General features: G+C 44.7%; 1 protein-coding gene across 6 annotated transcripts in view; it reads left to right on the plus strand.

Annotated features, from left to right (window-relative positions):
* Positions 1 to 27,332, plus strand: part of plod2 (procollagen-lysine, 2-oxoglutarate 5-dioxygenase 2) — a 159,986-nt gene that overhangs the window by 75,931 nt on the left and 56,723 nt on the right. For all 6 annotated transcript variants that reach the window (XR_013496418.1, XR_013496414.1, XM_078205521.1 and 3 more), the window contains exons 5-9: positions 5,364 to 5,476; positions 5,669 to 5,732; positions 11,187 to 11,284; positions 14,047 to 14,148; positions 26,207 to 26,332. Coding sequence is in view for 4 of the 6 variants with exons in the window: in XM_078205521.1 (XP_078061647.1) it covers positions 5,364 to 5,476; positions 5,669 to 5,732; positions 11,187 to 11,284; positions 14,047 to 14,148; positions 26,207 to 26,332 (503 nt within the window). In the remaining 2 variants the exon portion in view is untranslated. The remainder of the gene's footprint in view (positions 1 to 5,363; positions 5,477 to 5,668; positions 5,733 to 11,186; positions 11,285 to 14,046; positions 14,149 to 26,206; positions 26,333 to 27,332) is intronic.

Genomic DNA, 27,332 nt, shown 5'->3' on the forward strand with positions numbered 1-27,332 from the left:
CATAGTACATAAAAGATAAATAAAAATAATATCAGAATAACAACGTGGAGCCAAAAGAATGCACTTAATTCCTCCAAGTCCCTTCTAATCATTCTGTTACTATCGTCATATTGACCTCTTAGGGTCCACGATTATATTGCCTTCACAATCTCTTGCATTTACTATAAATGTAATTAGCCTGATTAACAGCTTCTAGACCATCAGGTATCTGCTTTAATGTTATCAGCTCCTTTGTCAGAGAAGACATTCTCACCTTAGGCCTGCTTACACATTGCATTCCACACTTAATAACAAACTTGTTAACGCATGGGGTGGAATTCAATGGAGGCCACAGAAACATGGCGGGAGACAGGGGGTGCTGGAGGATTGCAAGGGAGGGATGGGCAGTGGAGAGACCGAGTGCCCATTGCCTTCCTGATGCCATGGAATTCTCTCAGTGGTGGGGAAGATGAAGACCGGTGGCGTAATTGTCATGTCACTTGACTAGTAATCATAGAATTCCTATAGTGCAGAAGAAGGCCATTTAGCCCATTGAGCCTGCACCGACCACAATCCCACCAGCCTCTATTCCCCATAACTCCATGTATTCACCCTGCTAATCTCGCTTGACACTAATGGGCAATTTACCATAGCAATCAACATAACTTGCACATCTTTGGACTGTGGGAGGAAACAGGAGCACCCGGAGGAAACCCACGTAGACACGGGGAGAACATGCAACTCCACACACAGGCGCTAACCTGAGGCCGGAATTGAAGCCATGTCCCTGGCACTGTGAGGCAGCAGTTGTAACCACTGTGCCACCCCTAATCCAGAGTCCCACGTTAGTGAGCTGGGGACGTGGGGTTCAAATCCCATCATGGCAGCTGGTAGAGTGGAAAGTAACTTAGTAAAATCTGGAATTGAAAACTGGCCTCCATAATCATATTGATTGTTGTAAAAATCCATCTGGTCCACTAACGTGCATTGCTGAAGGAAATCTGCCATCCGTACCCGGACATGCAGACCCACTGCAAAGTGGTTGATTCTTAACCACTCTCTGAAATGGCCTAGTAAGCCACTCAGTTCAATGGCCGGCACGGTGGCACAATGGTTAGCATTGCTGCTTCACAGCGCCAGGGACCCCGGTTCAATTCCTGCCTCAGGTCACTGTCTGTGTGGAGTTTGCACTTTCTCCCCATGTCAGCGTGGGTTTCCTCTGGGTGCTCCAGTTTCCTCCCACAGTCCAAAGATGTGCGGGTTAGGTTGATTGGCCATGCTAAAATTGCCCCTTAGTGTCAGGGGATTAGTAGGGTAAATATGTGGCTTCACGGGAATAGGCCTGGGTGGGATTGTGGTCAGTGCAGAGTCGGTGGGTCGAATGGCCTCCTTCTGTACTGTAGAGGTTCTATGAAATGCTGGCTATACCAATACTGATACCCACATGTCCTGAATTAAAAAAATTAAAAGCATCCTTCGTTTCCCTGAGTAGGTGGTGGTGAATCATTTTTTCGAACAACTGCAGCCTGTGTTTTTATACAGGAGAGTGCAGTTCTCAGCCATGTTACAGAGGAACTAAGAGTGAACAACACTCAGGTATGGCACTAACTTGCTGTAGGCCGGATGGCAAAGCTTCTTCCCAAAAGGTCAATCAGTGAATGAAATAGTTTTATAGGATGGGATTTTCCAGCCGCGCTCACCCCAAAGCTGGAAAATCGGGCCCGAGGTCAATGGACCTTTTCATGGTCAGTATCCCGCTCACTATGATTCCCGTGGTGGGCGGGATGGGAAAATTCTGTCCATAACGTCATACAGAGTCAAAGCTTTAACTCTCTCCATGGACACTGCCAGAGCTGCTGAGTTTGTCCAGCATTTTCTGTTTTTATTTCAGATTTCCAGCAAGTGCGGTATTTTGCTTTTGTTTTAGTTCCTTCCAACAATCTGACAGCTTCATGGTTACTTTTCTTGACACCGGTTTTATATTTCCTTTCTTTTAAAACTAAATTTAATGGGATTTGAACTCTAGTATTGTGGATTATTTGTCCAGAAACATGATGACTACTCGACTGCACATTTAGTCTGTGTTGTTTTATAATTTCCTGCTCCCATCAGCACTAACTTAACTGCGTTTTCGAAATAATGTCACTCACTATTTTAACTAGGCACACCTAAAGGATTATGGGATCCATTTAATCATTTTGAGCCTCCAATATTTTTTTTTTTGGATGGATGCTTGCTGTTCCTAGTTGTCATTAGAAAGGTAGCCATATTTACTGTACACATTGTCTCAGAGATTGCAGTGCGCACCTGAATGATTCCATGTCGGAATGAGATCCTGGGAAGAGCACAATCCTAAGCAGGGAACACGGCATGAATGTGACTTTGGCCGGAATTTTACCAGCACGCCCGCTCGCCCGAGGCTCGTAAGATTGCACCCAGACTAATGGAGAATGCCGTTCTGCGAGCCTCGCCCTCCCCAATGTCCGAGCGGATGTGCCGGTGAAAACAGGGCCTTTGTGCCTACAAAACTGTCCAGAAAAAGAGGATGCCGACCTTTAAGTTTAAGTTTATTAATTAGTGTCACAAGTCGGCTTACATTAACACTGCAATGAAGTTACTGTGAAAATTCCCTAGTCGCCACACTTGGCGCCTGTTCGGGTACACTGAGGGAGAATTTAGCATGGCCAGTGCACCTAACCAGCACGTCTTTCGGACTGTGGGAGGAAACCAGAGCACCCGTAGGAAACCCACGCAGACACGGGGAGAATGTGAAAACTCTACACAGACAGACTCATTGAATCTGGGTCCTTGGCAGTGTGGGGCAGCAGCATTAATCACTGTGCCACCGTGCCGCCCTGCGAAACAGACTTCTAATTCTTAAAAAAAAGACACAGAGAAAAGCGAGGAGATTAGAAGCAGTGCTTGCTGCCTTACTGGAGTTAGTTACCACCGAGATGCTGCGAATCCTTCATGCTTCTTTCAAGTGATTTAGCCCAGCTGCTCATCTACGCTGTAGCTCAGATCTTTGGCATGATTCCGAAGCTTCAGTATGTGCTTTCACTCACCACCTCGCAAAACCTTACAGAGAGAAGTAGCTGCAGACATTCCAGATCCTATGGAGATGTGGGCAATTTTCAGAAAGTTACTGGTTAAATGCCAGGGCCCAGGCCGAGCAACTCCAGTCGCAGTGTGATACAGCCTCATTACAATTAACTCAAACAGGTTGTTTCGAATTCGATTGGTGCAGTGCTTTGATTTCCATTAGCACAAAGTGATAAAATGCCGATGTTTATTCATCTTAACATTCTTGATATCTTGATCAAAAATTTGCCCCTCATTAAAATGATCAGCTGGACATTTGAGAAGCCAGTAGCCTTGATTTCCCACTCAGACAGGAACATTTACAATCCGCCTCTGTAAATGTGGCAAACAGCTGACAGTATATAATAAAGCTAATGGTTAACAGTATACAAGATAAGGCGTCTATATTCCAGAATAACATTCTGCAGCCACTGTGTAGCTTTCTGATCATACAGTGGCAGTGTGCTGAATGGGTCGCTTCAGCTATATGTTGCCTGAAACACCCCACTGCCTCGATTGCCAACCTGAATGTAAATGATTGGGCAATTTCTTCATAAATCATGCCTGCTCACAACAGCTCTGCTCTCAGTGACAAGAATCAATTTTACGCAAATAATTTGTATGTAACCATCCCCCATTCACTGCATTTCTCTTGAGGGGATGTAGGGTAGCACAGTGGTTAGCACTGCTGCCTCACAGCGCCAGGGACTGGGTTCAATTCTGGCCTCGGGTGACTGCCCATGTGGAGTTTGCACATTATCTCTATGTCTGCATGTCTTTCCTCCGGGTGCTCCAGTTTCCTCCCACAGTCCAAAGATGTGCTAGTTAGGTGGGCTGGCCATGCTAATAAATTGCCCCTCAGTGTCAGGGGGATTAGCAGGGTAAACATGTGGGGTTACGGGGATAGGGCCTGGGTGAGTTTGTTGTCAGTGCTGGCTCGATGGGCTGAATGGTCTCTTCCTGCACTGTAGGGATTCTACGAACTCTGTTGTATTTTGTAGAAATTCTTTTTAATAGTCTTTTCAAAGTGTTGCAGTGTGCTGCTTAAAGGAGCCTTTGCTTAGGTAAACTTTTATGATGGGTTGTGCTAAGGAGTGGAGGCACAATAAACATGCCGAGTTCCTGATGTAAAATTTAAATAGAAAGTTACCCGATGCAAAGACAAGATGCGATTATCTAAGAGAAGCTGACATCTAAATTCAATTGCAGTGTCCCAAACATTGTCCGAGCTGAGATCAGCCGATGCAGGAGACATTAATTTTTAACCTGGCATCCCATGGGTTACATAGCTGAGTAATTGCACGCATTTTAGTTTGTACTGCTGCCTCACAGTGCCAGGGACCCGGGTTCGATTCCCGTCTTGGGTCACTGTCTAAGCAGAGTCTGCACGTTCTCCCCATATCTGCGTACGTTTCCTCCGGTTTCCTCCCACAGTCCGAAAGATGCGCTGGTTAAGTGCATTGGCCATGCTAAATTCTCCCTCAGTGTACCCGAACAGGTGCCAGAGTGTGGCGACTCGGGGATTTTCACAGTAACTTCATTGCAGTGTTAATGTAAGCCGACTTGTGACTAATAAATAAACTTTTATTACATTTATTCACGAAACCATTGGGGTGCTACAACCCACCAACAAAACTACAGTGTCTCTAATTACAGCACTCTGTCAGCCACTGAGTTGGCGGTGGGGAAGGACTTTCAACAAGACTCACAGCAAGCAATGTATTTAACAGTGGGTGAAGTCCATTAATTCGCAAACAGGGCGGGACTCTTCGCAGGCAGGTTTTCGACGGAGCAGCCAAAGGTTCATTGAGGAGGGAATTTCCGATCCCATGACGAGCAGGACTGGAAAATCCCAGCCATCGTGCTCAAATAGCACACTACAACAGTCTACAGTGTCTACTTAAAGAGAGGATCCACGGATTACAGCAAGGAAAATTGCTGTCTGAAAATGTAGCAACATCTCCTGATAAAAGCAAGGGTAATTTCTCCAACAAAATTCAGTGAGTGCAGTATGGTTACATGCAAGTTATGAGTCACTTAGAACAGTGTGGTGATCAGACATGATGCATGAAGAAATTGCCCAGTCATGTCTGAAAAAAGAATGCAAATTGAGGAGACACAACTTGTTTAGATGTACAGCTTCTGGGCGTACAATTTTGTAAGTAGGTCAATAAAATGATATTCTCCCATTTTCCACCATGTAGATTCTCAACTGTTTTGAACAAGAAGATCCCTTTTTTTTTTGACTGCTTCATTTCTGTGGGTGACTTTGTGCTGCCAATCACGGTACTCTTTTTTTCCAGGTATCATTGGTTACGCCTCTTCCCTAAATCGCATTGTTGAGAAATGGCATCTGCAAGATAACGATGATGATCAGCTCTTCTACACTAAAATCTACGTGGATGCTTTGCAGCGAGTAAGTAAATTATGAGAACGAGATGATGAGGGCTTAAGGTTCCAAATGACCTCATTGTTTCAGTGTTAATGATAGTTCCATAACAGTTGGCTGCTCTTCAGGTGATTTTCCAGACACTGCAAAGCATTTGTCAGAGTTGTTTTGGCGCATGACGTTCTTTTAGGACTAATTTCCTTTTTTGTATCCTTCTAGCTTTCTCTCAACATAACTCTGGATCACAAAAGCAAAATTTTCCAAAACTTGAATGGGGCTGTAGGTAAGCTCTGACCTTCTGCGGGGGAAATCAGTGCTCCGCGTTTATGAGCTGCGAGTATAGATACGCCAGTGAATTCCTGTTATGTTTCTCTGCCACTTAACACTTACCCCAAGAACCACAGCAGTATATTTTATGTTCTCAGTAATCAGGTGAGGTTACTAAAGTGATTTGTAGCTCGTTTTAATAAACTGCGCTATATAATTGACCAGGGACTGCAGTGGTTCTTGGGGGCACTGAGGGATGGTCAATAAATGTTGCAACATCTACATCCCATGAAAAAACACATTTTAAAAATGCATTCGTTTCCCCTTTAACTGGCTCTGCAGCCACTTTTTTAACTTGTCGATGACTTTTTCTCTTTGGTTCTTTTTAACTTCAGCGACTTTAATTTGATTTGATTTATTCTTGTCACATGGACGAATATACAGTGAAAAGTGTTGTTTCTTGCACGCTATACAGACAAAGCATACCATTCATGGAGAAGGAAACGAGAGTCACAGAGGTTTACAGCATGGAAACAGGCCCTTCGGCCCAACTTGTCCATGCCGCCCTTTTTTTTTAAAACCCCTAAACTAATCCGAATTGCCCGCATTTGGCCCATATCCCTCTATACCCATCGTGCCCATGTAACTATCTCAATGCTTTTTAAAAGATAAAATTGTACCCGCCTCTACTACTGCCTCTGGCAGCTTGTTCCAGACACTCACCACCCTCTGTGTGAAAAAATTGCCCCTCTGGACACTTTTGTAGCTCTCCCCTCTCACCTTAAACCTATGCCCTCTAGTTTTAGACTCTCCTACCTTTGGGAAAAGATATTGACTATCTACTTTGTCTATGCCCCTCATTATTTTATAGACCTCTATAAGGTCACCCCTCAGCCTCCTACGCTCCAGAGAAAAAAGTCTCAGTCTATTCAGCCTCTCCTTGTAACTCAATTCATCAAGTCCCGGTAGCATCCTAGTAAATCTTTTCTGCACTCTTTCTAGTTTAATAATATCCTTTCTATAATAGGGTGACCAGAATTGCACACAGTATTCCAAGTGTGGCCTTACCAATGTCTTGTACAACTTCAATAAGACATCCCAACTCCTGTATTCAATGTTCTGACTGATGAAACCAAGCATGCTGAATGCCTTCTTCACCACTCTGTCCACCTGTGACTCCACTTTCAAGGAGCTATGAACATGTACCCCCAGATCTCTTTGTTCTGTAACTCTCCCCAACGCCCTACCATTATCTGCGTAAGTCCTGTCCTGGTTCAATCTACCAAAATGCATCACCTCACATTTGTCTAAATTAAACTCCATCTGCCATTCGTCAGCCCACTGGCCCAATTGATCAAGTTCCCGCTGCAATTGGAGATAACCTTCCTCACTGTCCACCATGCCACCAATCTTGGTGTCATCTGCAAACGTACTAACCATGCCCCCTATATTCTCATCCAAATCATTAATATAAATGACAAATAACAGTGGGCCCAGCACTGATCCCTGAGGCACACTGCTGGTCACAGGCCTCCAGTTTGAAAAACAACTCTCTACAACCACCCTGTGGCTTCTGTCAAGAAGCCAATTTTGTATCCATTTCGATACCTCACCCTGGATCCCATGAAATTTAACCTTGTGCAACAACCTACCCTGCGGTATCTTGTCAAAGGCCTTGCTAAAGTGCATGTAGACAACATCAACTGCACTGCCCTCATCTACCTTCTTGGTTACCCCTTTTAAAAACCCAATCAAATTTGTGAGACATGATTTTCCACTCACAAAGCCATGCTGACTGTCCCTAATCAGTCCTTGCATCTCTAAATGCCTGTAGATCCTGTATCTCAAAATACCTTCCAACAATTTACCCACCACAGATGTGAGGCTAACTGGCTTTTCCCAGCAGCCCTTTTTAAACAAAGGCACATTTGCCACTCTCCAATCTTCAGGCACCTCACCCGTGACTATTGATGATTCAGATATCTCGGCTAGGGGACCCGCAATTTCCTCCCTAGCCTCCCACAATGTCCTGCGATATACCTCATCAGGTCCCGCAGATTTATCTACCTTGATGCGCTTTAAGACTTCCAGCACCTCCTTCTCTGTAATATGTACACTCCTCAAGACATCAGTATTTAATTCCCCAAGTTCCCTAACATCCATGCTTTTCTCAACAGTAAATACTGATGAGAAATATTCATTTAGGATCTCACCCATCTCTTGTGGATCCGCACATAGATGACCTTGTTGATCCTTAAGAGGCTCTGCTCTCTCCCTTGTTACTCTTTTGCCCTTTATGTATTTGTAGAAGCTCTTTGGATTCTCCTTGGCCTTAGCTGCCAAAACAATTTTGTGTCCCCTTATTGCCCTCCTGATTTCTCTCTTAACTCTACTCCTACACCCCTTATACTCTTCAAGAGATTCACTTGATCCCAGCTGCCTATGCACGTCATGTGCCTCTTTCTTCTTCTTGACCAGGGCCTCAATATCCCGAGTCATCCAGGGTTCCCGACTTCTGCCAGCCTTGCCTTCACTCTAAGAGGAATGTGTTGACCCTGAATCCTGGTTAACACACTTTTGAAAGCATGCCACTTACCAGATGTCCCTTTTCCTTCCCACAGACTCCCCCAATTAACTTTTGAAAGTTCCTGCCTGATACCATCAAAATTGGCCTTGCCCCAATTTAGAATTTTAACTTTTGGGACAGACCTATCATTCTCCATAGCTACCTTAAAACTAATAGAATTATGGTCACTGGTCCCAAAGTGATCCCTCACTAACACTTCTGTCACCTGCCCTTCCTTATTTCCCAAGAGGAGGTCAAGTTTTGCCGCCTCTCTAGTCGGGCCATCCACATACGGAATGAGAAATTCCTCCTGAATACACTCAAGAAATTTCTCTCCATCCAATCCTCTAATACTATGGCTGTCCCAGTCCTCAGGAATCAAGCTGATCATGTCTGCATGCAGCAAGACCTGGCTAATATTCCAGCTTGAGCTGACAAGTGGCAAGTAACATTCACAAGTGGCAGGCAATGACCATCTCCAAACAAAATCATTTAATCATCATTCTACGTCATTATCTTGACTGAATCCCCACCATCAACATCTTGGAGGTTGCCATTGACCAGAAACTTAATTGGACCAGTCATATAAAAACTGTGGCTAACCTTCTGACTCCCCAGAATCTGTCCACCAACTACAAGGCACACGTCAGGTGTGTAATGGAATGCTCCCCAGCATGAATGCAACTCTAGGAACACAAGAAAACCAATAACATCCAGGAGAAGGCGGTCCATTTGGTTGGCTCCCATTGACCACCTTAAATGTTCACTCCCTCCACCACTGGCAGCAGTGTGTACCATTTACAAGATGCACTGCATCAACTCACCAAGCCTCCTTTGACAGCACCTTCCAAAGCCCTGACCTTTGCCACGTAGAAGGACAAGGACAGCAGACATATGTGAATACCACCATCTGCAGGTTCCTCTCCAAGTCATACACAATCCCGGTGTAGAATTATATCAGTGTTCCTTCGTCATTTTTGAATCAAAATCCAGGAACTCCTTTTCTAACAACACTGTGGATGGGCCTGCGCCATATAGAAAACAGCAGTTCAAGAAGACTTCTCAAGGGATGGCACAGAGGTTAGCACTGCTGCCTCACAACGCCAGGGACCCAGGTTCGATTCCCGGCTTGGGTCACTTTTTGTGCAGAGCCTGCACATTCTCCCCGCGTCTGCATGGGTTTCCTCCGGATGCTCCAGTTTCCTCCCACAGTCTGAAAGACGTGCTGGTTAGGTGCATTGGCCATGCTAAATTCTCCTTCAATGTACCCGAGCAGGTGCCGGAGTGTGGCGATTAGGGGATTTTCACAGTGACTTCACTGCAGTGTTAATGTAAGCCTACTTGTGACATTAATAAATAAATTAGGGACTGGAAATAAATGCTCGCAACGTTCACATCCCTCGAGTGAACATGAAAAAATATAAAATGGAAATTGTCCAGTAGAAACAAACGCTGTTTGTGATTAAAGTCATTATTCATCTAAAAGACGTGTGTCTCTAATTGAAATACTGTTTTACTTTGGCAAAATGCAGCATTTTTTGTGTCACAAAAACAAGTTACAAAATTCGTCATGTTCAACTTTTACTTTGATTTTTCGTATACAAGTTGTCAGACTTGTCAAGCCACGTGATTTCCTGAAATCTTGTGTTTTTGCTAGTCCAGGGAGATTTGGTTTAGTGCAGTTCCTCCTGCTGTATATGGAGTAATATACTGGTAGAGGAATAATAAATAGGTTTACAACGGCCTAAGTAATATTATGGGGCAGGAGAAAATGAAACATTAAATAACCAATATGATAAAACACATAATTGTGCAACTTAACCTCAAAGTGAAAAAAGTACCTCACTGATTTGCAGAGAGGTTAATAAACTAGATTTGCTTACACACATCAAAATGTCCGTTGCTGCTCGGATTCTGAAAAGTCATGGGTTTCTGGATGATAAATCTGAAATAATTCATAGAATGAATCATAGAAACCCTACAGTGCAGAAAGAGGCCATTTGGCCCATCGAGTCTGCACCGACCACAATCCCACCCAGGCCCTACTCCCATATCCCTACATATTTACCTGCTAATCCCTCTAACCTACGCATCTCAGTTCACTAAGGGGCAATTTTAGCATGGCCAATCAACCTAACCCGCACATCTTTGGACTGTGGGAGGAAACCAGAGCACCCGGAGGAAACGAGGAGAATGTGCAAACTCCACGCAGACTGTGACCCAAGCCGGGAATCAAACCCAGGTCCCTGGAGCTGTGAAGCAGCAGTGCTAACCACTGTGCTACCGTGCCGCCCAGCGATTCAGGCCATCTATCTTGTTCTTCTCTGGACAGACACAGAAAGAAACTAAGTGGCAATTCTTGGCTCATTGCAAATTCTGTGAACGTAATAGCACCAGGATGTTTAAAGTGCGAGTATTGTCTCGTATTTAATTCCATGACTAAACCAGATGGGTTTTTTTTTATGAGAATACTTGAATAGTGTGTAATGTAGTGGTTTTGTTACTGGCCTAGTAATCCAAAAGGCCAAGCGAATTACGATGATCTGGAAAGCATTTCGGTAAAGTCTGGTGGGTGCAGATTCAACAGTAAGTTTCAAAAGGGAATTCGATCACTCCGTGAAGAGGAAATGTTTGAAGACTGTGGGGAGAAGAGAGTGAGATTAATTGCTGCCTCCTTCAGAGAGTCAGCATAGACAGAATAGGCCACTTAATTTTCTTCTGTGTCTGTCCAGAGAAGAACGAGATAGATGGCCCGAATGGCCGACTGCTGGTTCCTCGTTCCAGCAGCTTTAATGGTTATTTAACCATCATAACCTTCCTGATTACATATTGAAAATGTATGCAACCTGCAATAAAATTGGCCTTTTTCTCATCAACTTTCTTCTAAATCTCCTTTCTTTGCAGATGAAGTCGAGTTGCAGTTTGAACCTACAAGGGTCAGAACCAGGAATATAATATTCGACTCGTTGCCTGTACTAATCCACGGCAATAAACAGACCAAAGTATGGAAGTTTACTGTTAAATATCCAGATTGGAGTGTCTGGCCTGGCCTATCTGCTTACCTCTTCCTGTACTTTATTTTGATTTAATTTGATTTATTATTGTCACATCTATTAGTATGTAGTGAAAAGTATTGCTTCTTGCGCACCATACAGACAAAGCATACCGTAGAGAAGGAAAGGAGGGGGTGCAGAATGTAGTGTTGCAGTCATAGCTAGGGTGTAGAGAAAGATCAACTTAATATAAGATAGGATCATTCAAAAGTCTAATGGCAGCAGGGAAGAAGCTGTTCTTGAGTTGGTTGGTCCGTGACCTCAAACTTTTGTATCTTTTTCCCGATGGAAGAAGGTGAAAGAGAGTATGGCTGGGATGCAATTGAGGTGGGCCTGTTAGAATATGAACTCTCTGATTAAGGGCCAAATTGATGGGCCAATCAGGGAGCCTCTTGCTTTGTACTTAACCAGAAGTGTCAGTTCCTCTGGGGCTCCTAGTGCAGACTGCTAACTGAAAGCACTCTGTATGCAATTGTCAGACTTGTAAATAAAGGGATTTTGGTGAAGGGACTTCTGCCTTCGAGGACTTATTACAATTATGCTGGCTGCTTTTCCAAGGCAGTGGGAAGTGTAGACAGAATCAATGGATGGGAGGCTGGTTTGCACGATGGACTGGGCTTCGATCACAACCCTTTGTAGTTTCTTGGTCTTGGTCAGAGCAGGAGCCATATCAAGCTGTGATACAAAACCAGCATTTTCACAAGCGACTCTCCAGGCAAGCAGCAAAGGATTGCCAAAGTTCTGCCTGTGCCACTCCGACTCCCTAGGAGATGTGGGAGAATAATGAGATGAATCATCATCATCCCACTCCTGTGTTCACTTACTCCCTGTTTCACATGCCGGGGAGCAAAGCAGCATGTCATGTCTGACATTGGAGAAGAGCAGAAGCCAGCATCTCACCATTCCATTCTCAGAGCCTGTCTCCTCTGTTCATATTAATGGTTCAACCTGATCAATGTATGTCCTGTTGGATTGATTGAAGGTGATGGTATATCATCCAGGGATCCCTGAACAGCCCACAGTGTGGGCCCGGATTTTTGTCATCTGGAGTGCAGCTATTTAGGGTTGTTTGCTTTCATTTTTTCAGTTTTGATTTTTGCATGCTTTTTCACCTGGAGTCTGAATTCTCACAGGATTCTCTCCATTTCCTATTTTAACCTCAGCAAAGCTTCCAACAAAGAACATAATTGACCATTCTTGGTCTTCATCCTGTTTATCTGAGGCTGCTGACTAGAATCTTCATTCTAATCCCAGCCAATCTTGAAAATTCCAGACAATTACGGCGTGTGGAACAGGGAGTAAGTGAACACAGGAGTGGGATGATGATGATTCATCTCATTATTCTCCCACATTTCCTAGGGGGTCGGAGTGGCACAGGCAGAACTTTGGCAATCCTTTGCTGCTTGCCTGGAGAGTAGCTTGTGAAAATGCTGGTTTAGGATGTTAGTTATATGCATCCTAATGTTCTAATACCATAAATAATGGGTGGCACAGTGGTTAGCACTGCTGCCTCACACCTCCAGGCACCCAGTTCGATCCTTGGGTGACTGTCTATTTGGAGTTTGCACGTTCTCCCCGTGTCTCCCCGTTTCCTTTGGGTGCTCTGGTTTCCTCCCACAATCCAAAAATGTGCAGGTTAGGTGGATTGGCCATGCTACATTGCCATTTAGTGAACTGAGATGTGTAGGTTAGATGGATTAGCCATGGTAAATGCGTGGGGTTAAGGGGATAGGGTGGGGGAAGAGGGCCTGAGCAAGGTACTTTATCAGAGAGTCGATGCAGGCACGATGGACTACATGGCCTCATTCTGCACTGTAGGGATTCTATTCATGTCAATATCCATATAACCAAGGTAATGTTTAAGAATGAACATTGTTTATTTTTAAAGTTTTGTTTGGTCTTGAGGAGTGCTAGTTTTTTAGTTCTTCAAGTGGCAGCAGCCACTTGTACCTCTTCTCCAAACGTTAGCCAAGATGTGAAGTGCTGGTAGTCTTGACAACATTGGAGAAGAGGGGCCTCGATGTAACCAAGAGAATGAGCCTTTGATACCTGGCATCCACAAAAGAATGCTTGATGCTCTCTCCACTCACATTGTTTTGTTTCTTAAAGACTTGATTAGTTGTAAGTATTCGCATTCCAACCATTATTCATGTAAATTGAGTCTGTGTCTTTATAAGCTCTGTTTGTGAACAGAATTCCCACTCACCTGAAGAAGGGGCTTAGAGCTCCGAAAGCTTGTGTGGCTTTTGCCACCAAATAAACCTGTTGGACTTTAACCTGGTGTTGTTAAACTTCTTACTGTATCCACAAAAGAAGGCAGGAGTTGCTAAGTAGTGGTGAGCACCCCCGAACTCCGGTAGATTTCTTCTCCCGCTCTTCCCCTAAACTAAATTCATACCTGACGCCAAAAGCGTCAGTACATCCTGTGCTGAAGACAAAGACTGCCACATGTACAAAGTTTGGCTTTGTCCTAGGGGCCAACTAAATGGTCTAAATCGGGATTAATGTATTTTGCTTGGATTTAAGTAGTAAAGTCAGTAATTGTGCATAAAATGCAGAATCAAATGGTTTCAGTGCCAATGTTCCCATTTTATAAATAGACTGAATTTTAATTGTGCACGCTGAATAGTTTGCTTTTGTTCTGGATAATTGATTCTGTTGGTTTAATGTACTGATGCCTCTGTTTCCATTTCTTTTTGCGTGTTACCTAGCACCTGCTGAACTATCTTGGTAACTATATTCCTGATAGCTGGACTTCTGAAACTGGCTGTACGGTTTGTGATGAAGATCTGCTGGATCTGTCAACGCTGGATGTGAGTTTGATTGATTTTACCCTCCACTTCAGTTTGGTGCAGAGAAGCCAAAGTACAGCAATGTGCGATTTTAAAGTTTATTTATGAGTGTCACAAATAGGCTTACATTAACACTGTAGTGAAGTTACTGTGAAAACCCCCTAGTCGCCACACTCTGGCACCTGTTCGGGGACACTGAGGGAGAATTTAGCACGGCCAATGCAACTAACCAGCGCATCTTTCAGACTGTGGGAGGAAATCCACGCAGACGTGGGGAGAACATGCAGATTCTGCACAGTGACCCAAGCCAGGAATCGAACCCGGGTCCCTGGCGCTGTGAGGTAGCGGTGCTAACCGCTGTGTCACCGTGAGATTTAGCAACCTCAGGAAGATTTGGGGGCGGCACGGTAGCACAGTGGTTAGCACTGCTGCTTCACAGCTCCAGGGACCTGGGTTCGATTCCCGGCTTGGGTCACTGTCTGCGTGGGTTTCCTCCGGGTGCTCTGGTTTCCTCCCACAGTCCAAAGATGTGCGGGTTAGATTGATTGGCCATGCTAAAATTGCCCCTTAGTGTCCTGAGATGCGTAGGTTAGAGGGATTAGCGGGTAATATGTGTAGGGATATGGGAGTAGGGCCTGGGTGGGATTGTGGTCGGTGCAGACTTGATGGGCCGAATGGCCTGTTTTGGCACTGGAAGGTTTCTATGATTTCTATGATTCCATGAAGATCATACCAGCTTGAGTCACTGTCTGTGTGGAGTTTGCACATTCTCCCTGTGTCTGTGAATTCTCCTCCGGGTGCTCCGGTTTCCCCCCGCAGTGCAAAGATGTGCGGGTTAGGTGGATTGGCCATGCTACGTTGCCCCTTAGTGTCAGGGGGGCTAGCTAGGGTAAATGCATGGGGTTATGGGGATAGGGCCTGGGTGGGATTGTGGTCGGTGCAGACTCGATGGGCCAAATGGCCTCCTCCTGCACTGTAGGATTCTATGATTCTATACCCCGTGTGAAGATTTTGTTCCAATGATATTCAATGTACGATCGACAAAAATAATGACATGACTGGGCAAAATATAAGTAAAATACCTTCCAACTTGGACAAAAACAAATTTTAATTATTTTACAGCAAAGTAGTTTCCAACACAACACAAATAGCAATATTTTTTGAGTGCTCCAATATTTTGCCCATCAGGGAAACAACCTCTTAATATATACCCTGTCAAGCCTTTTTGGAAATGTGTGCTTCAACACAATCACTGCTTATTCTTCGAAACTCCCAATGAGTTTCAGCCTGACCTGAACATTTCATCATTGGACAACCCCTTCATCCCAGGAATCACCTTTGTGACACTTCTCTCAGCTGCCTCACGTACTCCTCCCTAAATAAGAAAGCCGCAGTCTCATCATGCTTTTAAAGTTAAAATTTATTTATTAGTGTCACAAATAGGCTTACATTAACAACGCAATGAAGCTACTGTGAAAATCTCCCAGTTGCCATACTTCGGCATCTGTTTGGGTTACACTGAGGGAGAATTTAGCAGGGTCAATGCATCTAACCAGCACGTACTTCGGACTGTGGGAGGAAACCAGAGCACCCGAAGGAAACCCACGCAGACACAGGGAGAAAATGCAGATTCCACACAGACAGTGACCCAAGCCGGGAATCGAACCTGGACCCCTGGCATTGTGAGGCAGCAATGCTAACCACTGTGCCACCATGCTGCCCTGTGCCACCCATCAACCACCCCCCCCCCCACACCCATTACCATTTTAGAAGTGATCCTACTTTTTGCCCTCTGCAATAAAGGCTAACATTGAATTTAACTTCCTAATGACTTGCTACTCCAGCATGATAACTTGTGTTACATGTACAAGGGCTCCCAGATCCATCTGCATTGCTACATTCAGCAATCGCTCTCCATTCTTCCTGATCTATCTACAAATTATAAAGCTATTAGATTGTCACTAAAATCCCGCTGATTCATAATTTTGATTTGATTTTGATTTGATTTTGATTTGATTTATTATTGTCACATGTATTAGCATACAGTGAAATGTTTCTTGCGCTATACAGACAAAGCATACCGTCCATAGAACATGAAATGAGAGAGTGCAGAATGTAATGTTACAGACACAGCTAGGGTGTAGAGAAAAATCAACTGAATGCGAGGTAGGTCCATTCAATAGTCTGATGGCAGCAGGGAAGAAGCTGTTCTTGAGTCAGTTGCTACGTGACCTCAGACTTTGGAAGAAGGCAGAAGAGAGAATGTCCGGGGTGCGTGGGGTCCTTAATTATGCTGGCCGCTTTGCCGAGGCAGCAGGAAGTGTATGTCAATGGATGGGAGACTGGTTTGAAGTGAAGTAGACCTCCTGCCCTTACACTTTCTGGCCTATAAATGACTCCTGGCTAACATGCTTGGCTCTTAACTACCCTCTGAAATAGCCGAGCAAGTCACTCGGGAAATAGAAGTCAGAAATTATAATTAACATTGCAGTATCTAACTGTGGCTTATATATAGCAGACCACAAAAATGTCTTTTTAAACAGGGAATTCAGAGAAACTTCTGATTTATGTTAGTTTGGTGCGAGTGCAGCATGTAAATATATCATTTTGAATACTTGAAGGTAATTGCTTTTTAATCTGCCTATTGGATATTCTGCCAGATCTATCTGTTAGAAGTCTGAAGCTAGTTATCCCAGGGGATTGGTGTAAGTACCTACTAAAGATGGGGGAATTGGAAAAACAGTTGGTAGGCTTGCAATGTAGATTATGCTATTTCTGAAACATCAGTGCAAGCATGAGCTTTGTTGTCCTTCCAGCAAAGGAGTGTCAAACCTAACAGCAGCTCCATATGTTAGAGCCCGTTCCAATGTTACATTTTCAGTCTGCAATGTCTATGTAAGTGTGTGATAGTGCGGAAGCTTGTTCAGTTTAATTGCCCCTCTGTTTAAAATGCAAATGTGAACTTGTAATCGTTGAACTTCATCTAAGGTAGAAACTGGATCTGTGCCATTTTCCATAAAGTAAGCAGCCCTACTGCAGATTTTTTTTAAGCCAGTTTTTACATTCAATTGCAACAATCCCATCCGGAGTCCCCGTAACCCCATGTATTTACCCTGTTAATTTAACCTGACACTAAGGGGCAATTTAGCATGGCCAATCAACTTAACTCGCATAGCTTTGGGCCGTGGGAGGAAACCGGAGCACCCGGAGGAAACCCACGCAGACATGGGTAGAATGTGCAAATTCCACACAGTCAGTCACCCGGGTCAATAGACAGTCCATAAATTCAAGCAGCGAGTAGAGGATGGGAATAGTACATTCATTGCAGGTGTTCATTGGGCGGGATTTTACGACCTCGCTCGGGTGAGACCGGAAATTCCCGCTCGAAGTCAAGGGAGATTTCTGTTGCCGAACCCCCGATTCTGTGGCGGGTAAGGTGGGAGGGTTCCAGCCATTGTGTTTTGAATTTTAAGAAATAACACGCAATCAACAACTCGGCCATCCTTGCAAGGAGAAAGTTGATAATGTTCACATCACAAATTGGGCGGCACGGTGGCACAGTGGTTAGCACTGCTGCCTCACAGCGCCAGGGACTCGGTTTCAATGCTGGCCCTGGGTCACTGTCTGTGTGGAGTTTGCACGTTCTCCCTGTGTCTGCCAGGGTTTCCTCCAGGTGCTCTGGTTTCCTCCCTTAGTCCAAAGATATGCAAGTTAAGTTGATTGGCCGTGCTAAATTGCCCCTTATGTCAAGGTAAATTCGCAGGGTAAATACGTGGGGTTACGGGGATCGTACCCTGGGTGGGATGTTGGCAGTGCAGGCTCAATGGGCCAAATGGCCTCCTTCTATACTGTAGGAATTCTATGATTCTATAATTGTTGGTGATTTTTGGAGTCCCAGAGTAAGTAAACACACACAGTTATATTGTTCTGTACATCTTGCATCATTCCTTGTTGGGATTTGATTTGATTTGATTTGATTTATTGTCACATGTATTAACATACAGTGAAAAGTATTGTTTCTGTGTTTCTTCACCTAAAAATGTGAAGCTCTCGACCCTTTCTACTTCGTCCCCGTTGATGTAGACAGGGACATGCTCTCCTTTACGCCTCCTTACTCCTTTATGTTCTCCTTCAGGAGAAGGTAGAGAAATAATCTGCACCTTTATTTCTACTCCAGCCAACAGGCACTTGACTGTTGTTTGAAACTGCAAGGACATTTTATTTATTAGCGTCACAGGTAGGCTTGCATTAACACTAAAATGAAGTTATTGTGAAAATCCTCTCGTCGCCACATTCGGGTGCCTGTTCAGGTACACTGAGGGAGAATTTAGCATGGCCAATGCACCTAACCAACACGTCTTTCGGACTGTGGGAGGGAACCAGAGCACCCGGAGGAAACCCACGCAGACACAGAGAGAACTTGCAGGCTCCGCACTGACTGTGACCCAAGCCAGGAATCAAACCTGGGTCCCTGGCACTGTGAGGCAGCAGTGCTAACCACTGTGCCACCTTGCTGCCCACAGGTCTGACATCTTCCACACCCACCAATGTCGCGACAGTGACTGCACTGATCATTGAATTATAGAAATCATTGACATGCCCCTGTCTACATCAATGGGGACGAAGTAGAAAGGGTCGAGAGCTTCAAGTTTTTAAGTGTCCAGATCACCAACAATCTGTCCTGGTCCCCCCATGCCGACACTATAGTTAAGAAAGCCCACCAATGCCTCTACTTTCTCAGAAGACTAAGGAAATTTGGCACATCAGCTATGACTCTCTCCAACTTTTACAGATGCACCATGGAAAGCATTCTTTCTGGTTGTATCACAGCTTGGTATGGCTCCTGCTCTGCCCAAGACCACAGGAAACAACAAAAGGTCGTGAATGTAGCCCAATCCATCACTCAAACCAGTCTCCCATCCATTGACTCTGTCTACACTTCCCGCTGCCTCGGCAAAGCAGCCAGCATAATTAAGGACCCCACGCACCCTGGACATTCTCTCTTCCACCTTCTTCCTTTGGGAAAAAGATACAAAAGTCTGAGGTCACGTACCAACCGACTCAGGGACAGCTTCTTCCCTGCTGCTGTCAGACTTTTGAATGGACTTACCTTGCATTACGTTGATCTTTCTCTCCACCCTAGCTATGACTGTAACACTACATTCTGCACTGTCTCTTTTCCTTCTCTATGAACGGTATGTTTTGTCTGTATAGAGCGAAAGAAACAATACTTTTCACTGTATGTTAATACATGTGACAATAATAAATCAAATCAAATCAAAATGTCCAGAGGAAGTGGAAGGCATGATGTCAAAAATTCTCTTTTCATTTATATTCAGCGCCTATGGGTAGTGAACGCAATATTGGCTCTGGCAACGCAAGGCACTAAATAGTGTGACGCCGGCATGTCTAGAGGAGCATGCACCTTGTTATCTATCAAATCGGGTTTGGGCTTTTTGCCACTCCCTCCAAAAATTGTGTCCTGATGCAACCACTTTCTCTTTCATTGCAATTGCAACCCTTTAAGCTTCGGCGTGTAATCCACGCTGTGGGGGGAATTTTACTGCCCCGTCGCAGTGGGGGTGCGACTGGGAAATGCCGCGAGCTATTCAAATGTCCAGCGGGACTGGAAAATCCTGATGTCAGGGGAGGCTGTAAAAGTCCACCCTGTCTCTCCTTTGGTGAGCCTGCAGTGTGAAGTTGAATCCCAGCCCCAGAGCTGACAGCTGGCACAGAATGAGGGCTGTTGGCACCGACTAGGGGTGGGTGGGGATTTGTGTTTGTTCCTGTCTAGTCTAACTGCCTAAAACTCGGTTCACTGATCCTGCAACACCAGTACCGAGATCGGAAAGTCTCCCCACTAGTCAGTAATCAGGTGCAAAACATGCTGGCATCAGAATAATCATTTCTACACTATAATATATATGTTTGCCTTCAATGTCTGTCAGCAGCATTGCTGGACATGATTGGACTGAAGAGCTTCTCCAAATCAGTGATTAGCGTTAAGATGTTATTACTTCCACTGGGATTGAGGTGGTAGATTTGAGGCCGAGTGTGTAGAGAATTGGGCGTTGAAGTAGGGTGAAGGCAGTGCTGTGACAGCAGCGTGAAGAATTGCAGCAGAAACTTAGGAATGCGTCTCGCTCTTGACCTGTTGAACGGTGCAAGTGGAAAAATGTGCTTCCTTTTGAACGCTGGGTCGTAGAGGGTTCTCATTCCTCAAAGCTGATTTGTGAAGTGACCCCTCACTGCTTGATATTTCACATGGGCTGTTAGTCAAATAAAACAGATTGCAATTGCATGAGGAACATTATCTCAAAATCTCTGCTAAGTAGTTTGAATGGTTTTAAGGGTGCAATCTTTGGAGAATGTATTGACAAAGCCTTTCTATTTCAGGCTGTTGTTGATTGTGAGAGAAATTGCACACTGCTGTGAGGTTACTCAGATTTTATAGTGTAAAACAGCCAATTTTTTGACCTCCATAAAGTATGCATTTTTTTTCATGTGGAAAGAGGTATATCAATATCTGGAAAGCTGTGCAGTTTAACCCCTTTTAAGACAGATTAAAATCCATTGCTAACTGCGTCGAGGGTGGCATGGTGGCACAATGGTTAGCACCTCTGCCTCACAGCACCAGGGACCGGGTTTGATTCCCAGCTTGGGTCACTGCCTGTGTGGAGTCTGCACGTTCTCCCCGTGTCTGTGTGGGTTTACTCCAGGTGCTCCGGTTTCCTCCCACATTCCAAAAGACGTGCTAGTTAGGGTGCATTGGCCATGCTAAATTCTCCCTCAGTGTACCCGAACAGGCGCCAGAGTGTGGCGACTAGGGGATTTTCACAGGAACTTCATTGTTACTGTGGGCAGAACTAGAGGGCACAGCCTCAAAATAAAGGGGGGGTCAGTTTAGGACAGAGTTGAGGAGGAACTTCTTCTCTCAGAGGGTGGTGAATCTCTGGAATTCTCTGCCCACTGAAGTGGTGGAGGCTACCTCGTTGAATATCTTTAAATCACGGATAGATGGATTCCTGATCGGTAAGGGAATTAGGGGTTATGGGGATCAGGCGGGTAAGTGGAACTGATCCACTTCAGATCAGCCATGATCTTATTGAATGGCGGGGCAGGCTCGAGGGGCTAGATGGCCTACTCCTGCTCCTATTTCTTATGTTCTTATGTTCTTATTGCAGTGTTAATGTAAGCCTACTTGTGACACGAATAAATAACTGTGTAAAGATGTGGCTGATGGAAGCCAAGCTTCAGCTTGTATTAATTTCAAAACATTTTTGTAGGAAGATTTTATTCTTACCCCTATTGAGATTGAGGCTCATGAGGTAATATTTGGACTAACTGAAGATGAAAGCTGGCCACAAAATGAATTCCTGGTATCTGGGGTGGGGGCAAGTGGGGGAGTACAAGGAATGAAGGTCAGACAAGTGTGAACATCTGCATTTTGTCAATCTGTGACTAAAATGATCCACTCATCCTCACTGACTTTTCCTCCGAGACTTCTCAGTTGGAGATATGCACTGCAGCGTTTTGCCATATCTTTAATTCAGCTTTGTGTCCCCGAAAGGTTTGTGAAAATGAGAGCCTCGCTTTATCCTGAACAAAAATCGTATTAGTAAAGTTGCTAAAACCAGGGGGCATCGATTTTCCTATCTTGGTGCCCTTTAGGGAGTTGGGGTGTCTGTTCTAAGATCAAATCCATTGGGCTCTTCGACTGATACGGGGCTGTGGAGTGGAGAACCGAAATTTATTAAACCATGTTCTAAACAAGCCGACAAGCAGTTAGGCTTCAAAAAGTCTTAAAGGCTCAAAAGTCCCAAAAAAGGAGTGAATGAATAAAAAAGGCTTCCGGCTTCAGCGGTAGACTTCTGGTTGTTGGAGCTGTAAGTGATTTCAAAGATCACACGTTTTACAGCTAAACCTAAGCGAAGGAACTTGTTGCTCGCTACTGCTCCGACACCCTCAGTTCCTCATGCCCATGATCCTGGAAAAACGGAGGATCCAAGATATCCGGTTTGCTTGGCATCTGCAATGAATGACCAAGGTGTTTCTCTACTTTCACCCTTCATTAGATTGATTCCAGAGATGAGGGGTTTGTCGTATGAAGAGAGATTGAACAGGTTGGGTCTATACTCGCTAGAATTTAGAATCAGGGGAGATCTAATTGAGGTGTAGCAAGATGATAAAAGGTATGGATAAAATGGACGAGGAGTGGATGCTTCCTCTTGTGGGGCATTCTAGGACGAGAGGTCATAGTCTTAGGATAAGGGGTAGCAAATTTAAAACAGAGTTGAGGAGAAACTACTTCTCCCGAAGGGTTGTGAATCTGTGGAATTCGCTACCCCAAAGTTTGGTGGATGCTGGGACAGTGAGTAAATTTAAGGAGGAGTTAGACAGATTTTTAATTGGTAATGGGTTAAAGGGGTATGGGGAGAAGGCAGGAAAATGGGGATGAGGAGCATATCAGCCATGATCAATTGACGGAGCAGACTCGATGGGTCAAATGGCCTAATTCTGCTCCAATATCTTGTGAACTAATGAACTTACTTCAGTCCACCGAGGGTTGCTGATCATGGCTTATACCATGATATGATTATGGCGAAAGGTGTTGAGGTAGGCCCCAAGAACCTGGTCAGCCAGTAGGGTGTTTGAACCCTTGCTGTTGGCATTAATGCTGTACAATATTCTTAGCCACCTGGCCTCTTGCAGCTTTGCCTGACTGTAGCTTCTGAACCCCTTTCTAAGTAGAACCGCAAATTGACATCTTGTTGTACAGACTTGTGAAGAGACTGCTGAAGTGGTGTTAATTGGCACCAGAATTCCTTTGGCTCCTAACCTCAACCTAGCCCTTCTTAAATATGTTAATGAGGTCACTGCATGTTTCTGCCAGGAGGGCTTGTTGCCTCAGTCAAAGACGGACAGTCTGAAAATCCATATGGACAACCTTTGGCAGTGGGGTCTTGGAACTTTGAGGAACATATTCATATGCTCCTTAGGTCTGGCAAAACCAAGAAGAACAGCTGGAGTACTGAAGTATGAAGCTCGTTCTGTGATTTATGAGCAATGGGATTCTCTGGTCTTTGGAAAGCAAAAGCTATAATACAGGATCTTTGAAGATTCTGAGCAGCGTTAGGCTTTGTAATTATTGAGGAGGGGCTCTCAATGTTGAGCAATGGAGAAGAGGTTTATGGAACTTTAGAATATTTGACTGCTTTGGGATTTGTTGCAGTTGAGATGGTGGCTAGGGTGCAGCATCACTTGGAGACTGGGACCAGATGGTGTTGAAGGGAGAGAGCAAGAACTTGGTAGGTTTGAAAAGGATGGATGATGGGAATGAGTCCATGTAGGGTGGCACGGTGGCACAGTGGTGAGCCCTGCTGCCCCACAGCGCCAGGGATCGTACTTCAATTCCCAGCTTGGGTCACTGTCTGTGTGGAGTCTGCACGTTCTCCCCGTGTCTGCGTGGGTTTCTTCCGGGTGCTCCGGTTTCCTCCAACAATCCAAAGATGTGTGCCTGTTAGGTTGATTGGCCATGCTAAATTGCCCCTTAGTGTCAGGGGGATTAGCAGGGTAAATACATGGGGCTACGGGGATAGGAGCTGGGTGGGATTGTAGTTGGTGCAGAATCGATGGGCTGAAAGGTCTCCTGCACTGTAGGGATTCTATGCAGGAAATGAGTATCCTCTGACTAGTCTCTACCCCATTCTGGGACACCATTGCCAGCTCTTCAATTTCATTTTAAAGCTCTGAAACTCCACATAGTTGGCAATTTTTAAAATCTGTACATAAGTATTTGTGATGTCAGTGATGGATGGCAAGGTTATATTTATTATCCATCCCTGATTGATGCTCTGGGAAGGTTAAAGATGGTGTGGTACAAATTATTGTTATTTTACATGTTGAATGTTCCTAATCAGTAATTAATACTTATGTTCAAAGTTTTCAGAGATGGTAAACAAGTGCAAATCATTTGATCCAGGTGTGATTGTGGAGCAGACTGATCAATGATCAGTTGCAACCTTGTAATGCTGTTCCTCCATTGTGAACCACCAGCTCACTGGGCTGGATTTTATGTTCAGCGAGCGGTGGCACGGACTTACCTTCCGCTCCTCCCCAGTCCCATGGCCCTACAGCAATTTAATGTCAGTTGGGATGTTCTTTACCTTGAGATGAGATTCCTGCCCGCAACTGGCAAGGAAGACGCAACTCCAAAAGCTGCCCACTGTGCGCTATTGCTATAGATACGTATATAATTTTGTTATGTTGAAGGGGACTGTTTTAAAATTCAATTTTTTCCGACAGGCAGTCAGTATGTCTGGCAGCTCAGATGCTGGGAAAGCAGGATAATTACTCATTTTAGCTGTGTGGTATTTATTTAGGAGAGAGCTAATGAACTTTTGGTTACAAAAAGAAAAGGTCACATGGGGATTTTGATTAATGGAACGGAAGGTGGGTTTGGATTGACAGGGTCATGTGAGAATGTGGTTAATGGGAGGAACTAGGTATGTAGCAGAGAGAAAAAAAGAGCTGAGAATTCTGGCTAGGGTTTGTTTAAAGACAGATGTCTGCAAGCTGCTCTCTTCTCAAAATCTTTCTCTGAAAGGTTCAAGGCAGTTTGCACTCATTATAGCAAGTATATTTATGATTGCTAAATATATTTAAAGTGGTTTTTGAGTTTTTAAGAAGAATGTTGCTTATTTGGATGGTGGCACAGTGGTTAGCACTGCTGCCTCACAGCACCAGGGACCCGGGTTCGATTCCCATCTCGGGTCACTGTTTGTGCGGAGTCTGCACGTTCTCCCCGTGTCTGCGTGGGTTTCCTCCAGGTGCTCCGGTTTCTTCCCACAGTCCGAAAGACATGCTGGTTGAGTGCATTGGCCATGCTAAATTCTCCCTCAGTGTACCCGAACAAGCGCCCAAGTGTGGCGATTAGGGGATTTTCACAGTAACTTCATTGCAGTGTTAATGTAAGCCTACTTGTGACACTAATAAATAAACTAAAAAAAAACGAATACTAAACATTCTATCTTCACATTCATGCCTAAATAGAAAGATATTTGGGGACCAGTCTGGCTTCCTAATGTAATTTGGGATACTGGTCCAGAGCCCAAACACAGCCAATCCGATCAACAGCAGCCCTTTGATCCCAGCGACGCCACTGGGTGCGGTGGCCACTGCTGGGACTGCATGCAATGCCACACAATGTTCCCCACCAGAACTAGATGTAAGTTAAGTCTGCAGTGGGGGGGTGGGGAGGGGTATCACCTGGGCCAGGCTGAAGACCCCAGCAAGAGGGATTGGGAGCCAGGGTGGACAGGGTAGGGAAGTAGGAGGAAAGTGGGGTTGTCTGGAGCCTAAAGCTCGGGATTGTTAACTAGCTGGGTTTCCGACCTGTTGCCTGCTTCAGTCCACATGGAAATAGCGATGGAGGCAGTAAGTGGCCCATAAGTGACCATTAATTGGTCATTTAAGGGCCTCAACTGGCTCCAGGGCAAACAGACTACCAAACACATCTCGCCTGCTGCTCATAAATTTGCAGTGGGGGCAGGAGAGGGGAAGGTGAGAGCCGGAAAAGACATCCATGGCGCTTCATGGTGTCCAACACCTGCAAGTCTACCAGCCTTAAAATTCTGCCATGCGTGTGGCACCATGTAAATATTTCTGTTTTCCTCAACTGTATTCCTTTACTCGTCTGGATTATCTTGAAGAAACCATTGCTTTATTGCAGCGCAATCTAAATCCTTGAGACTGAGCTGACTGTTGAGCAAATTTCTGTCCAAGGACGAGAAATAAAACATTCAAGGCTGTTGCATCCCGCAGAGGAAATTGCCGTGTTTGTTTCATCGCTGTTTCGTAGAAAGTTTAATAGAAAGTTTCAATTTTCATTTAGAAATTCAGTCCACTTTGCTGGGTATGGAAGTGAATGCTGTCTCTTGGATTAAAGATTCAGTGGGGTTAAAGTACCTCCCGCTGATGTTGCGTAAAGTAATTTGATTGTTCTCTGTCTAGGTTTAACTAACGGTGTGCAAAGGAGGTCTCATTTTAACTAATTTGATTCAATGTATTTGTCTTTCAGGAATACCCCAGCGTGACTGTCGGCGTATTCATTGAAAAGCCAACACCTTTTCTTCCAGAGTTTTTGGAAAGGCTTCTGACCCTCGATTATCCAAGGAAGAAGCTTACTTTCTTTATTCACAACAAAGTGAGTTTTCCCTTTGTGGATGTGCACTTCCCTGATTCTCTAAACTCCCCAGCGTAGATTACATGGAAATGATAATAAATTTAATATAGCCTGCAGTTTAGTTTGGAAAGGGCTAGTGATATTCTCCTTATTATTAATCCAGAAACTCAGCTAATGTTCTGGAGACCCGGGTTCGAATCCCTCCATGGCAGAGGGTGGAATTTGAATTCAATAAAAAATGATCTGGAATTCAGAATCTACTGATGACGATGAAACCATTGTCGATTGTCAGAAAAACCCATCTGGTTCACTAATGTCCTTTAGGGGAGGAAATCTGCAGTCCTGACCTGGTCTGGCCTACATGTGACTCCAGAGCCACAGCAATGTGGTTGCCTCTCAACTGCCCTCAGGCAACTAGGGATGGGCGATAAATGTTGCCCATGTCCCATTATTGAATAAAAGAAAAGTCAACGGGTTCATTTTTTAAGAATAAAGTAATAAAATGTGGAAACATAGAAATTAGAAGCAGGAGTAGGCCATTCGGCCCTTTGACCCTGCTCCGCCATTCAATGTGATTATCAAATTTAATATCCTGATCTCTCCCCCCCCCCCCCCCCTCCCCCCCGCCCACCTTCCCTTCCCCCCATTTCTCTTGATCCTTTTAGCCCCGAAAGCTATATCTAATTCCTTCTTGGCCTCAACTACTTTCTGTGGTAGTGAATTCTACACATTCACCACCCTCTGGGTGAAGAAATTTCTCCTCACCTCAGTCCTAAAAGGTTTACCTCTTATCCTTAAACTGTGACCTCTAGTTCTGGACTCCCCCACTTATGGGGGAAGCTAGCTCACCACCCATAAGATCTTTTTTGTCCCTATTTGATGTCCAGTGATTTAAACATTGTCCTAGGTTTTGCTGTAACAGTGACAATGAGGTGATCAGCGATTGCTGTAATAATGGAGTAAATGATACAACAACTTGCAGAGCCTGCACATGCAGAATAAAACACAGGGAATCAGGAAG

Source organism: Mustelus asterias, chromosome 3 (assembly GCF_964213995.1).
Source record: "Mustelus asterias chromosome 3, sMusAst1.hap1.1, whole genome shotgun sequence".
Classification (NCBI taxonomy): domain Eukaryota; kingdom Metazoa; phylum Chordata; class Chondrichthyes; order Carcharhiniformes; family Triakidae; genus Mustelus; species Mustelus asterias.